The 16,099-nt window shown below is 42.3% G+C and overlaps 1 protein-coding gene across 1 annotated transcript in view; it reads left to right on the forward strand.

The window, feature by feature from the left end:
* The first annotated feature begins 6,399 nt into the window (after positions 1–6,399).
* LOC117254774 (CD81 protein-like) overlaps positions 6,400–16,099 on the forward strand; it is a 41,285-nt gene continuing 31,585 nt past the window's right edge. Inside the window, exon 1 of the mRNA XM_033623178.2 lies at positions 6,400–6,628. Within this exon, the coding sequence (XP_033479069.1) occupies positions 6,563–6,628 (66 nt within the window). The 5' untranslated portion in view covers positions 6,400–6,562. The remainder of the gene's footprint in view (positions 6,629–16,099) is intronic.

The following is a 16,099-nucleotide window of genomic DNA, read 5'->3' on the forward strand; positions in this document are numbered from 1 at the left end:
ACTGAATCACTACATGTTGATGAATTGTGTGGCATTGTGAAGATTCTAACGTTTCAGTCCTGTCTAACAGGGCAATTTGTAAACTCATTTACTTGTCTGCTTAATGTGGTTGACAGAAACCATAATCTGCTGCTGAATCTGCAATTATGATATGACTTCAAAGAAATGAGTTAATAAGGGACTGTTTGTAAATTATGAGGGGGGGAGGCCAAATCATTTTCGATGCTCAGGGGTGGGACTTCTGTTATTTACGCTTAGATGAGGGGCATACAACTTTAAATGACTATTTTTTTCACTGCTGATTTTTAAAGAAAACCTGTGAATTTGGAAGGCATGGTTTCTTAAAAAAACTGCCACAATTACACCATTTATCGCAGCCAGAAACTGTAAAAACGGATATTATTGTAAGATGTTCAAATTTCTGACGGTTCATGAACGCATCATGTGCAACACATGCTTCTGTCAGAAAATAACATAACCAAATCTGGACCTAAAATAGTGACATTCAATCAAAATCAATTTATTTTACATGTCTCATTTTAAATTTAGACACAAACAGTTTGTACAAATGTGCATCCAAATTAAAAACTTTGTCAGCTTCAGGATTTTGTCTTCAACCTTTAACTTTTAACTTTTAAACATCAATTGGTGCATTTTTAAATCTAACAGCTTATTTACAGTGGTGGGAGGGTCGTGCATTTTCCGCCAGTCACTCAGAAGCTCAAGGATGAATATTTGTAGCCTTGAAGAGAGTCAAAAAAGAAAGAAACAAAAAACAAAGTCACACCCTGGCCACCCCCTTGGCATGGAGCAGTTGAAATGAACTGCAAGATGTCACAGACTTTGTTTAATCTGTGTCTTGTTTTATCGTTACACTGCAGTCTGAGCAGCAGGAAGTGTGTAACTGGATGGAGCATTGTCAGAGGGTTAGAGTTAGGAAGGATTAGACCCTCCTAAAGCCATTTGCTTCTGTCACTGAGTCAGAATGAGATCACCTTTCCTTCTTGTGCCTGAGTCATCACAGTGAGGTCACCAGCAGAGCAAACAGTTTGGATGGTACAGTGGTTTAAACAGGTCAGTAATGGTAGTGCATTAAGGTTTTCTCTTCACTTCCATTTATTAAAAGTTATCATTTTAACACTCTTAACAAAATATGAAAAGATTTATTTAGATAAAAAAAACAATTATGTTGACATGCAAAGTGATCAGCCTCCAAATATTTCCTTTCTTTCTATATATGTTCTTTAAAAATCTTAATGACCTAAAAATTCAACTGAACAATAAAAAGAAACGACTTTACATTGGAAGAAAGGGACTTTAAAAGAGTCGGTCCCAAGTTGTTTTCCTACACTGCACATTTTAATATAATGACAGATATTCCTCCTGTGCTGCACCAAACTTTATTTGTATATGCTATAACTCATTTTAGCCACAAGAGGTCAGCAGTGCTCAGGTCTGAAGTGTTAGTGTGACGTTCATGTGTTCATGTCACCTGTGATGGGGTTTATATGACCACTCTAAAAACTGCTCACCACTGGTCTCTTGTGGCTGAACACACACTTTCATTTGGCTGCTTTTGTTACCTGCTGTTTTCTCACTGGTTCATAAGTATAGGATATGAACAGCTGAATAAAATAAACTTGCAGGTTCGTACCTGTTCCCTATGAATCAGTGTTAGACGTGGAGAGTGCTATCATGGATTGACTGTACAAGGAGGGCGGATGTTTTATCAAATGCATTTACAGCTCATAAAGCCAAAGGGTATGTCTGGGTCCGTGACGCACAGCTTGTCCCTAATGAGACGCATGTAGTGCTCTTTGTCTTGTTTGCATGGAAGACAGTATTTACCATCTATCTCTATAACTGCAGGATGGTACTGTTCATGTATTCCAATGAATGGCTTCCATCTAAGTCTTTTAAGCGTTCAGTTTGGAGGGCTTGGCAGAAATGTTATATTCAATTCAAAATAATTCAATTAAAATTTTATTTCAGCCTCACATGAGGGTACGCAGCAAATAAAGGACATACAAGATATACTAGACAAAAACCACCATGATTCATCATGTAATTTCTAAAATAGCCATTCATATGTAGGCTATCTTGCCAGTGTTTACTGAGCCAGGATGAGTATGAAGCAGCTCATCCCAGGGCTGGTTAGAGCCTCTATGACGATGTTCTGTGACTCACATGTAGGAACACCAGAGGACACACAGACTGGCACTGCGCCATCTGGGAATCTTAAGCAGCAATCTCATTGCATCATTATAAGGCACTGTAAGCTTCCATATACTACTGCAAATGTGGGCTGTAGGTGTGCAAAGAGCTTTGAATAATGAACATTTTACTTTGACATACTAAATTTACAAAGCCATGTGTTTTCCTGAGCATAGAGTTTACAACAGTCAACAAATATCTCTGTCATTGTTCAAGTCATCAGAGAGAAAATGGCCAAGGTGTTGTCATAGTCTTTGCTTTGCTGCGAGCACACTTTCAGTAGTTGCTGCAGCCCAGCGCTGTATGGACTAAGGATCACCAGGTCAAGGCAGCCTGTGTTGCACATGTTCAGCTGTTTTGATAGGTCCCCCTACACACTGAACAAATTAGAAGACAAATTCCTCCTTGGTGAACGCCATTATTTACGTCAAAGATCCAGATACAAGATTACCCCATTTAAAACGCATTGTCTGATCAAAATGAGAAGGGTGGCTGGGCTCAGCCTTAGAGATAGGGTGAGGACCGCCGACATCTGGAAGGAGCTCGGAGTAGAGCCGCTGTTCCTTTGCATCGAAAGGGGTCAATTTAGGTGGTTCGAGCATCTGATCAGGATGCTTCCTGGGTGCCTGCCGTTAGAGGTGCTATAGGCACGTCCCACTGGTGGGAGACCCAGAACACGCTGGAGGGATTATACATCTCGTCTGGCCTGGGAACACCTTGCAAACCCCCAGGAGGAGCTGGAAAGCGTTGCTGGGGAGAGGGGCCTCTGGAACACTTTGCTTAACCTGCTGCCCCCGCGACCCAGCTTCGGATCAGCGGTTGAAAATGGATGGATGGATGGATGGATGTCTGATGGGCATACCAGAAAACTAATATCAAAGTATATAATTTGGAACACCTCTAGCTCATACTTTCATAAATTATGTTTCATGATTATTTCTGTTAAAGGCCTTGGATGCATCAATAGAACACATGAATGCTTCGGACTTATGGCTACCATATTTAGCAACTAACTGTATAACATTCATAGCTGTGATTTCAGTGGTTTAGAATCACCTGAAAATGAGAATTGCTGTGTTTTTGTTACCTTAGAATGAGCTGTTTATATCTACATATGGAGTGAGGCCTCTTCCACAGAGTCCGCCATGTTGATTCTACAATAACCCAGGACGGACAAACCAAACACTGGCTCCAGATAGGATTGTTCGCATTTTTGCGTTGTCCACCGTACATCTCCTGCACGCCTGGCACACTGGAGAAGTAATAGTTGGTTGTGATCTACAATCTCACCACTAGATGCCACCAAATCCTACATAGTAAATCTTTAAGGTTCAGTGATTTAGGAGATATTGGCGGAAATGGATTATAATATAGTATGTTTTCTTTAGTGTATAATCACTGAAAAATAAGAATTGTGCTTTCATTAGTTAAGACTGAGCTGTTTATATCTACATGGGGACCAGAAGCAGAGCAGACCCCTCCCAAAATGTCGAAGCATGTACCTAAAAAGTGAATTTTTTATGATCATGGTTTATTGATTGTTGTGTCTGAACAATTATAGATAAGTTTGAAAACATTTCATACATGAGTTAGTGCTTTAGTAAGCTACAATATGAGGCTATGCTGTTAGCATGATGTTAGCTCTAAACTGCTGGATGATACAAGTTTTCTAAAATGGTGGGGATGGGGTGATTTGTGCAGATCTGATGACAAGTTTGGGGGGGACACAATCAGTTGTGATTTTTTTTTTTTTTAATTGCACGCGTGCAAATCATGCCCACAGAGCGCTTGAGATTGCCAGCATATTTCACGATTTCATAGAGGCTCATCACCATCACCAAGTCATTCAAAAAACACTACACAGAGAATCATATGCCTACCTTTACTGTTTATTTCTCTTAAACAGCCAATAGTACATGGAGCCAGCCATCACCCTCCTCTTCACTGCTTTGCTGTTAGTAAATGCTACTTCTAGTGTCAGGGTCTCAGGCATGTTATGTCCACTCATGTTCTCATCTCTCGCCTTTCACAGATTCCCAATTCTCCTCATCATCTTCCCTTTCTCCCAGTATATGGGACTACTGTATACATCAGTGGATATGGATGATTATCAGAATATGAGCCCCTAACTGAGCTTGGTTAAGCTAACTGATCATGTTTTTACAGAGCCAGAAATGCTAGTATTAGTACAGTTCTAAGACCACAATAAATACTTACAAGTTACACAAGTTGACCCAACAAAATCCGATTTATTTAAATAAATTCATTTTATCTTTATTTATAAAAATATTTGTTCCACAATTTTCATTTATTTTAGAATTGGGAATGTGAAGTCGGAAAATACTGAAGAATATTGCAGCAGTGACAAGTGGCATGTTGTGTTGTAGCCTGGTTCTGAGAATTGTAGTTGATTTTGTTCAGGTTTAACTTAAATATATGTAGGCCTACTCTTCTAGATCTTTCATGTATTCGACATGTTATCTACTGCTAAAATTGGCCTTTGATGTTATTTAAAAAAGCTTTAATAAGTAATGTGGTATTGAATTTGTCTTGCTTTGATATAGCATTACAATATATGAGATGAAAATGTTCTGTTTTACTTCAATAATCAATGGCACAATTTACCCCAACGTATTTTCTCCCAAGGCACAACTCACCCTGCATCGGGGGCAAATTGTGCCACGAGACCACTTTTTTTTGGAAAGCCATATTTTTTAAACAGTTTATTTAAGATCCAAAGTGGTTGTTCCCAGGGATGCTCTACATCCTGAAATATATATTTTAGTTGGACGCATTACTGCCATGCCCTCTCTTTAAAGGGGAACTAAACCCCCCTCTCTGGGCATTACTCCGCCCACAGCTTGATTTAAAAAAATTCAGAAAAGATAGGCGGAGCTGAGGGAGGGGTTGGGGGTGGAGGGGACAGGCGAGTGGCTGAGGAAGGGGGCGGAGTGAAGATTGTCCCTCGCTGCAGGGAGAGGAGAGAGGGCTTCCCCAGAGGTCAGGCCTCTTTACCCGGTCCCTCTCCTCCACACTTAGACTTATTTTCATTGTGCCGATGGTGGCTTGGAAAACACCCCCTAACTGTGTCACATGGGCAGAAGGGAAGGTGGCCGGAGCTCAGCCGGTCCCCCTCTCCACACTTTGACTTATTTTATCCTACTTGGTTCTATTTCTCGCTCTCTGGGAGCCTGGGCTCACCGCACAGCAGCCCACTGCATCCCTCCCACGCCGCCCCGCACATATACTCCCGAGCCTCGGTGCCTCTCCTTGACCAACTAACCTAAATACTATAAACACCCTACTACCTGTAAACCTACTAAAATACACTACGCTAACAATACAATTCGACAAATTACTAGCCATTCTCTCCGCTCTACTACTCTCTGTGCTCTGATCAAACCTACTCGCTATCAGTTTGATAACTGCGGACAGAATGGTTTTATAGTAAGGGGAGGAGGAGTAAAGGGAGGAGGGCAGGTTTAGCGTGGACAGTTAGTGACGTCATTCGCCTTGAAAAAGAATCATTCACCTCCAATGTAATGTAATGTAAATTCAAATGTAGTAACCAGGTTTCAAGCTGTAGAGGGCACTCCATGCCACATTTTTAAAATAAAATGTAGATTTTCAACAGTTTGCGCTAAACTGTCAAGATTTTGAGCAGGATCAGTCAGTAACACTACTATACAACCAGAAACAATGATTATCAGCTGAAAAAAAATGGTTTTGGGTTTAGTTACTCTTTAAAGTCACCTCAAGTAAAAAATGGCACATCTCACCCCACTCTCCCCTACATAAAAAAATAATGAGCCATTACCCAGGAGATATTTGTGTTAGTTGCAGTCTGCACTACTCACCACTAGGTGCCACTAAATCCCCCTACATCTCACACACACTGCTCCTTTAATATACACGTGTTAGTGTTAGTGTTGCGTTTACAGTTAATGCTTGATCCTCTCCTCGGTACTTTTGGCGGGAAAATGCCTCCATACAAATCTGTCTGTCTGTGAGTCAGGCTTTTAACAGCGGGAGACCCACAATGTTCAGAGAAGAGCCAGAAGCAGAGCAGACCCCTCCCAAAATGTCTCAGCACGCTCCTAAATAGGTGTTTTATTTTGAAGGCATTGGCCGGAAGTCCGCTGTGTTTTTAGAAATGGATTATGGGGGTGCTGAGACCGTGAGTGAGGGAGGGAGGGAGGGAGGAGTTGGGTGTTGCCTCGGTCTCGGAGCTGAAGTCAGGATTCCCAGTTGAGATTCAGACCGTTACACGCCGAGAGACCGACACCTGGCCTGCGTCTGCCGCCGTCCTGCTCACTCTGTACCGAATATAACCGACTAACGGTCCGCCATGGGAGTCGAAGGCTGCACCAAATGTATCAAGTACATGCTTTTCTTCTTCAACTTCATCTTCTGGGTAAGAAGCCGTGTGTTTTTATTCACACATTGTGTGGTCACTCCGGTGGGCAGCGCCTCGTCCTCGGTGTGCTCACCGTCGGGTTGTTTGTGCTGCCTGTCCGGTGTCAGTGAACGACGGTGGATAAATCAGCAACATCCTCGGTTATGTGAGATTTTTACCCGTTATTCCTCCTGAACAACGGGGCGACTGCTCCCTCACCACTAGGGGAGGTTATGGCGAGATGATGGTAGCTAATGAATCGTCAGAAAGGCATGTGTGGTTAATTCATATTAACGTTACACACATTAATGAGGTGGTGAATGTCTTTGTTTAAACAGCAGGGCTCAACATGTCGGAGTGGAGACACCTCAGATGTAGCTCACCGTCTCCTCAGCCCCAAAATGACAACTTCACTCGACAGTTTTAGTTTGTTGTGACGTAAATCACACGTTCAACCTTCTTCAATCACATTTTAGGTCACTGACAGAAGCTCACACACCAGATGGGCTCATTATAAGTTGGCACAGTCTTGAGTTTGGAGGTCTGAGATGTTGGGCGGCAGCGGAGACTGAGTCGTCTTGGTTTGGAGAATGGCTTTGTTTGGATTACATCCTCCACCCAGTGTGTGTGTGTGTGGAGGGGGGGACTCATGGTGGTTTCCATTTGGTGAGTCAAGGCCTAGTGTTGGGTGATGGATCATGGAAACATTTGTGGGTGTTTAGTTTTTACTCCCCTTGTGTAAGAGCTGCTGCAGTTCTTTAACAGCTCCATTTGCTTTGGCACTTTGCTCCCTTTTCTTAAACATTCAGCAGCCTGAAATCAAAAAGCAGTACTATATTTTTCAAGTCTCGTAAAGGAAAATACCAACAGGGCCTTTGTGGAGCTGAACGTCAAGCAGCTCGATGGGTTGATCCAAGTGATGTGAGAAGAAACTGAGAAGAAAACGATCTCAGCCCAGTGTTAAAGATTACAGGGGTCTGCATTGGTGAGGGCGTGTTGTTGTTGTTGTTTTGACAATAGAGTACAAGATTGATTTAAAGAGAGACACTGCACAAAAGTTTATAATACCTGGACTCAGGATTTTAAAGCAACTCCGTTATTTTTTTTGTTGCATGGTAAATACCAGAAATACACTTTTCATGTTAATCATTAACCAGGAGTGTGAATTTGCATGACTGGCTACATTGAAATAAATAAGAGGGCTTCATGCTGCTTTTTTTCCATGCAGGACTACTGCTACAGGCCGAAAAGTGGTCTTAGAGGCCATGTCCGCCAAAGCGTTTTTTCGTAAGCCCAGCATATTTTTTAAATTCTTTGCAATGGGTGAGCTGTGTATTTATGAGAGTAGCATGACGAGGCACTGGACGTTCGTGTTGTCCATTTGACATTTCTATTCTGAGCGCTGAGAGTTGAAAAAGGTTCAGCTTTGGGTAAATTCCTGCCCTTGTCCCTGTCAATCACAGTGGAGGAGGCGGGACAAATACACAAACACAAACCGTCACATCTTAAATGTACTAGTGCTGAGCAACAACAGCAATGGAGGAGAAATATGTCAATATACTGTATATTATGTTTCCTCTCATGAACCCACATATGACTTACGGGTCCGTCTTCCCTCCCTATTGCCTTCCCCTCATCTAGAGCAAGTTCTCTACCTTGCACCGACATTTTTACGGAAATTGCGTATCATTGCAACAAGGCGCAACCAAAGCATCTCAGCTGAAAAACACTGCACCTCCAAAGTCCTCTCAGCTGGGTGTTTCCTGAGGAGCGCCTGGTGTTTTCAGCTTGGAAAAAATGCTTCAGCAGGCTTAAGGCCACAGACATACTTGCTTTTTAACCAGGCATCGACAAAGATAACCGGCTGTGTCGTGAACAGATTTGGTCACGTACTTGCACCATGCTTGTTATTGGAGGATTCCATTGGATGGAACACTAGAAAACTTAGACCGAGCAGAGTTCAGGATTTGCATGATGTAAATGAACATAGCGACACTCAAGGAGGTTACTTTGATGTAAATTCTGAGATCATGGCACGGACGAAAATGAAAGTTAGATGTCGTCATAGTTTTGATGATCATGATCTAGTATTTTTAACTTGTCAACATCTCGTTTTCATCATGGGAAAAAAGGATTGTTGACCAATACTTTTAAGTCATAGATTTCAGTAATGAAATTAACACCAAGGATGTCATGGTGATGCTAGTTGGAAAGTCAGAGGATCGGAGAAGTCAGTAGGATTCATCCTCTGGGGTCCATGAATGTCCAAACAATATTTCATGGCAATCCATATAATAATTATTTACGTGTCATTTCAGTGCAGACAGTTCACAACACAGACCAAAGTGAAACTGGGGTTAGGAAAGGTTGACTTTAAGAGCCAACTGCAGTGTCTTTGTTGATCATTTACATGCGCACTCTTCTATATTAACTTTCAAATTAAAGTATGAGTGTGGCCCTCTAATGAATCCTCTGGGTGCAGATCACTTCTTGCCGAGACAATCTGGATGCATTAGAGAATGTTTGTGTGAGTATAAGTGCATTAAGCACCACAGGCTGACATGTTGCAGACAGATCCCTTGGTTAAGATGGAGCTTCCTCAGATAATGACTGGGCCTGTGGTGAGAGCTTTAAAGTGTTGCATCCAACAGTTGTTTCGTGTGAAAATGCAATTTGAACCTCCTGTTTTCTGGTGGTTTGTTGCTTTGCTGTTGTCCAGTTAGACATGCATAACATTTGTGCCGTTGTATGTCAGACAGCAGTAGTCTTAAAACACAGTATGCATTTATTTTTTTAAGGGTTGCGACTAATGGTTATTTTAATTTCTGATTACTTTTATTTATTTTTTACTTTTAATGATTAATCGTATGTGAAATTCTCCAAATAGTGAGAAATCACAACCACTGAGAGCCCACAGTCACTTCTTACATCAGGTTTTGTTCAACCAGCAATTTAAAGATATTAAATTCACAATAATATACAACAAAAAAGGTTTGCCATTTTCCTTGGCCTGTAACAATGAATTGTTTTTGCAATATTTTATCGATTGACTAACTAGTTAATGGAGTAATGGTGTCAGCTTTAATGTTTATGATTGAATGGCATCAGAGTTGTTTCCTCACTTGGCATCAATTATTTTTTATTGATTCATGGTTGACTGCGTTTTCTAAATGGCTCCATTTATCTGTTTTTATACCACACTTAGTACATTAATATGAACAGTTAAGTCGAGCTGTGGTTATACAGTGGGGAGAACAAGTATTTGATACACTGCCGATTTTGCAGGTTTTCCCACTTACAAAGCATGTAGAGGTCTGTAATTTTTATCATAGGTACACTTCAACTGTGAGAGACGGAATCTAAAACAAAAATCCAGAAAATCACATTGTATGATTTTTAAATAATTAATTTGCATTTTATTGCATGACATAAGTATTTAATCACCTACCAACCAGTAAGAAGTCCGGCTCTCACTGACCTGTTAGTTTTTCTTTAAGAAGCCCTTCTGTTCTCCACTCATTACTTGTATTAACTGCACCTGTTTGAACTCGTTACCTGTATAAAAGACACCTGTCCACACACTCAATCAAACAGACTCCAACCTCTCCACAATGTCCAAGACCAGAGAGCTGTGTAAGGACATCAGGGACAAAATTGTAGACCTGCACAAGGCTGGGATGGGCTACAGGACAATAGGCAAGCAGCTTGGTGAGAAGGCAACAACTGTTGGCGCAATTATTAGAAAATGGAAGAAGTTCAGGATGACGGTCAGTCTCCCTCGGTCTGGGGCTCCATGCAAGATCTCACCTCGTGGGGCATCAATGATCATGAGGAAGGTGTGGGATCAGGCTAGAACTACACGGCAGGACCTGGTCAATGACCTGAAGAGAGCTGGGACCACAGTCTCAAAGAAAACCATTAGTAACACACTACGCCGTCATGGATTAAAATCCTGCAGCGCACGCAAGGTCCCCCTGCTCAAGCCAGCGCATGTCCAGGCCCGTCTGAAGTTTGCCAATGACCATCTGGATGATCCAGAGGAGGAATGGGAGAAGGTCATGTGGTCTGATGAGACCAAAATAGAGCTTTTAGGTATAAACTCCACTCGCCATGTTTGGAGGAAGAAGAAGGATGAGTACAACCCCAAGAACACCATCCCAACCGTGAAGCATGGAGGTGGAAACATCATTCTTTGGGGATGCTTTTCTGCAAAGGGGACAGGACGGCTGCACCGTATTGAGGGGAGGATGGATGGGGCCATATATCGCGAGATCTTGGCCAACAACCTCCTTCCCTCAATAACAGCATTGAAGATGGGTCGTGGCTGGGTCTTCCAGCATGACAACAACCCGAAACACACAGCCAGGGCAACTAAGGAGTGGCTCCGTAAGAAGCATCTCAAGGTCCTGGAGCGGCCTAGCCAGTCTCCAGACCTGAGCCCAATAGAAAATCTTTGGCGGGAGCTGAAAGTCAGCCCCGAAACCTGAAGGATCTGGAGAAGATCTGTATGGAGGAGTGGGCCAAAATCCCTGCTGCAGTGTGTGCAAACCTGGTCAAGAACTACAGGAAACATCTGATCTCTGTAATTGCATACAAAGGTTTCTTTACCAAATATTAAGTTCTGTTTTTCTGATGTGTCAAATACTTATGTCATGCAATAAAATGCAAATTAATTACTGGTACTTAAAAATCATACAATGTGATTTTCTAGATTTTTGTTTTAGATTCCATCTCTCACAGTTGAAGTGTACCTATGATAAAAATTACAGACTTCTACATGCTTTGTAAGTGGGAAAACCTGCAAAATCGACAGTGATCAAATACTTGTTCTCCCCACTGTAGCTCAACTAGGCCATTCAATTGGACTACTGCCCCAGTATACAGTCACGGGAGGGGAATCGATTTATAGACCGAAGTATGTCTGACTCCACTACGATAGGGCGCGATATGTTCCCTTTCAGCTTGTTAGTATTGCACATTTTTCTGGTTGACCTATTGCGTCACAGTTGTCCAGCTGTTCCACCACTTCTGTGAACAGGTCACCATTCTGTGGTTTCCTCCCCTACATGTATTTTAAAATATTTAACTCTTTCAGCTGACACAGCATGAACTGTGTTTTCTTGTCCGTCCAAAAATGCACGGTTCTGGATGTAGATCTCGCCCTGTTGTTACCGGCTTCTTCTTCTGTTAGGCATTTAATGGTATTCAAATTTCCAGGTCAAAGCCCGGAGCGGAAACTGTGGAGCATGCTCAGAGCGCCTCGGGCAGTTTGGGTCTAATTGACTGTATACATGCAGGAGTTATTTGACTCCCAATCACATTATCTGGGTTAGTCCGACTTAAAGAAATTTGATTTAGTACAATTTAATTTGGACTATTTAAAAAGTTTGGTTTTAGTCGGATTAACACAATAAATCGATTTTCTCTAATGTGCTCTAAACCTACTGATTGTATGTTATTGTATGTCCAACAGGCCCCTGAAAGAAACATAAGTTTGTCCCGGCCAGCTCAGTGTATGACACAATGTCAGTGATTAGTTTTCAACCTTTAGTTGGAACAATATGGGACAGGCTTTTTTTTCATATTGATGTTGGTGGACTCACACCTGGCCAACAGTCAGCCCAGGAACTCCAACAGGAAATGCTGTTACTCCTAATGACCGTCCACTTCTGATCGCCACAAACAATATTGAATGTCATCTAAAGTGCTGGTGTTGAAAAGTGGGCAATAGGCTCTTAATTTCCCACCGCTGCACTTTACTTTAGTCTCACTGTTCAGGGACCAGAGGGTTAATATTTAAGCGACAGCCAACTATCTAACATAGATAACAGGCAATAAGTCAGCAGTCACAGCAGCAACCCTTTTACACAACATGCATAGCCCCTCCCCTCGTGCATCTCTTACCCTAAACACCGCCAAATGTGAACATGCAATGGTGCTGTTACCTGTTTGGGTGAGCAGGTGGGACAAGTACAGATGCATCTGGTGGCAGCCAAAATAATTTTCTAACCTGTGAATAAGAAAGGTGCAGAAGATGTGATCAGAGATGACTTGTCCAGGCCAATCTGCCTATTTCCCTTGAATTTACCATTGTAGGGTAATATTTAGGCAAATTGTGTGCTGTGAATGCAGTGATGTTTTCTTGCAGATGTACAATATGTGTGTCCGCATACGTATTTAAAGGTGTAAGCCAAGATAAGAAGGTGATTAGTTCTCCAGCTATCGGCCCCTGCAGGGGATTGACTGTCTTCAGTTGACTGCCCAATACAATATATAACAAGCCGACATGGTGCTGCGGCTGTGCAGGGGCAACACCCATCTCCCTCATCTCTTAACCAGCCGCACTTCTCCTGTCCTCACTTCGATCACATTTAGTCTTTGTCGTGCTGATGGCTTGTGTTCTTTGGAAGCTCAAATGTGTGGGCGACTGTTTTCTTAATCTGGTTTTCTCCATTTTATTTACAATGTGGAATTTGCTTTCTGTGATTTCATCAGGCTGTTGGCAACCTTCTTAGTTAAAGTTAAATCAAGCTCCATATCCTTTTCACATAACACTAAATAAAATCAAGTCAATAATCTGTTTTTGTAGCCCTTTACAATGGAGGTAGTGACAACACCCAACTGACGTCTGTGTAAAAGGGACAGCTGGCAGAACAGGGCCATGGGTGTGACAGGTGTGACATTTTGACAGCGTGTTACACATGTGACATACTGCCGGGAGATTTAAAAAGCAGTTAGCAGCAGTTGGCGGCAAACTCAAAGATAGAAGAACAGCAGCAAATGTCAGCAAATTGGAAAATAGAGATGTTTGGGAACTTATCCTCTGAGCAGAGAATGAGATCAACCACACTGTAAATGATTATCATTGCAGACGCTTATGTTTTATGCCACACGTCACTGCTGTCATGTTTCTTTTGCTTCTGCGATGTCGGCAAGGTGTCTTAAATCACTCAGTGGAGCGACATGAAGCTGCAGCTGATTGGGTTGGTGTAAGAATTCAAAGGTGGCGTAAAGACTTCGTAGCGTTCTTATGGCGCGATCCCTGTGTAAAAAGGACTTATGGTAGTAGACTGAAAGATTTGGTCAGACAAAACAAGCAATTTAAAATGTCCGCTTGGCTTGAGACTTAGGGAGCATGGACCTTTCTCATGTTGTGATAGCACAAAGATGTTAACCAGTCCCCCCACCGCCACCAGCCAGTGGGAGTATCTCAGAGCCTGTCAGCGATTGGTCAGACGATCGTATGCCTCTGTGGGCAACGGCCAGTATTTAGCCAGTGGATCCTGGGCCAAGACTCTTCTGTGCGCTGGTTATTTTGGCTAATATTAATAAACATATACATACATATAAATGCAGATAAATTTAAAGAAAAAAGCTCATATAAAGTGAGATTGTCGTCACATGGTAGCCAATGGGTTCCAAGATTGCATTCTGCGTCCTGCCTCTCTCCGATACCAAAATCGTGTCCCGTTGCCTACAGATTCTACACACATATGTAGATATCTATTTATAGAGATGAGGGGTCCCTGATTTTGTGGCAGTGCAAGAGCTAGTGCAAGGGCCAGTGTAAGCAATGCTGCGACTGTTCTGTTTTATCCTGACTGTGAAATTGCCAGTCTGTGTGGTATTTTGGTGCCCAGGACAGCGTGCAGGGTGCACAGAAAGGAGGATCACTCAAGTTAGGTAGTTACATAAATAGAAGTATTGGATCGAACTCCATATACCAGCAGATGCCCAATATTGAAGCACTTGGATCAGGATCGGGGCTATAAAAACTTTATCAGGACATCCCTAGAAAACACAGTACTGTGCTTAAAAGACACTTTAAAATGGACCCTGTTGGAGTCCCTTTCTAAATATATGTATTTTGGAAACCCCTGCTATTGAGGGAAAAAGGTGTACTTTTAATCAGTTGTAATAGGAGATTAATGTGTTGTAGGGTGTGTGACTGACTACTGCAAAATACTCACGGATATGAAGTTTGGTAAGACTGTAGATGTTAATGTGATTGTTAATGCATTACAACATTCCTCCTCCTCTTCTGTCTTACACTTTAATCCTTTTAGTTTTATTGGCTGATCTCAAAAGCTCTGTGAAAGGATCTGTCGGAGCAGAAAGGTGTGCCCGATATGAAAAGACACTCTGACTGCAGCGTGCGGTTATTAAGCAGCCGGCTGCGGAGGCTGGCTCTTTAAAAGGGAGACCTCCTGTTTCCATAAATCACACCAGACACTTAGAGGGTTAAGAGGCTACAGAGTTGGGGGGCAGGGAAACCTCTGTGTGGTGGTATAGGAGGCTTATGGGAACTGCAGACAACACCCCAACCCCCCACTCCCCGTCCTCCAGCATGCCCGGCATTCTACAACCCCCTGTACTCTGGGCAACAGGCAGAAATAGACTCTGGAGGGAACTCTGGCAGGGAAACTTGTGCTGTGCTGAGCTCATACTAGATGAAGCAAGCTCAGAGTTTCATTCTCATTTATGAGTCGCCCTTTGGTGTTAAGAGTCAAGTGTGAGGACTCGGTCGGAGGTGTTACCGCGGTGTTTTTCCTGTGTTACAACACATTCAAACTTGCTTAATATGATCACTTCTCTTCAGTTTTTCTCAGATGGAGTCTGATATGGCCACATTGTCAGTGACCAGTAGGTGCGTTCTGCATGGTGACAGCAGGCTGTGGGAAACATGATGATGCTGGCCCATGTGTGTGGGCAGTTTTCTTGGTGTGGAATGTGTGACAACAAATGTAGTGGCTGAATGAGCAACAGATGGCCTGGTAATGTCTTTGCCATACGATGCCAAAAATGTTACCATTTACTGAAAACTGTTAATGTAGGACTTGCCTACATAAGAAAAGTTCTAGTCATAATTAGAGCTGCAAAAATAATCAGAATATTATCAGAATCACAATATGGCCGAGTGCAATATCCAAATTGATAAGGATAAAATGTATCACAACATACCATCATAAAAGAAGCACTGTGGTGCAGCAGAGATGCCCCGGCCTACAAATCATATGCCAAACATAAGGGAACATCCTTGTTTGAAGGCAGAAAGCAATACCCATGAAAATATTCGCAGTATGAGGCCCTAATGCCCTCTTGACTTTTGATTTTCATACAAAAGTCCTGGTAAGATATGCCAGTGAAGCAGCATGCACAGCACCAGGGCTCTGTTACTGAAGGGCCTGCATTTAGTGCAGTCATTATTTATGGTGTAAGTTTAACTGGTGGTTTTCGTGCCACGATTTCAAAGTGTCTGCTGTGAAATATGTTTATTACAAAATGCAGTTAGCTACTACTCATCATATGATACTTGATTAAAGGGCTGCAACCAGCAGTTGTTTAAATTATCATTTCATCTTCAGATTATCAGATCTTTTGGTCTCTATGAAGTCAAAATGTGCTGAATGCCTTTCACAATCAGGGCCCATGTCACATGTTGACATTGCTTGTTTTGTCCGACCAACACTGGCATTTATTGTACTGTTT

This window comes from Epinephelus lanceolatus, chromosome 2, assembly GCF_041903045.1.
Source record: "Epinephelus lanceolatus isolate andai-2023 chromosome 2, ASM4190304v1, whole genome shotgun sequence".
Lineage (NCBI taxonomy): Eukaryota > Metazoa > Chordata > Actinopteri > Perciformes > Serranidae > Epinephelus > Epinephelus lanceolatus.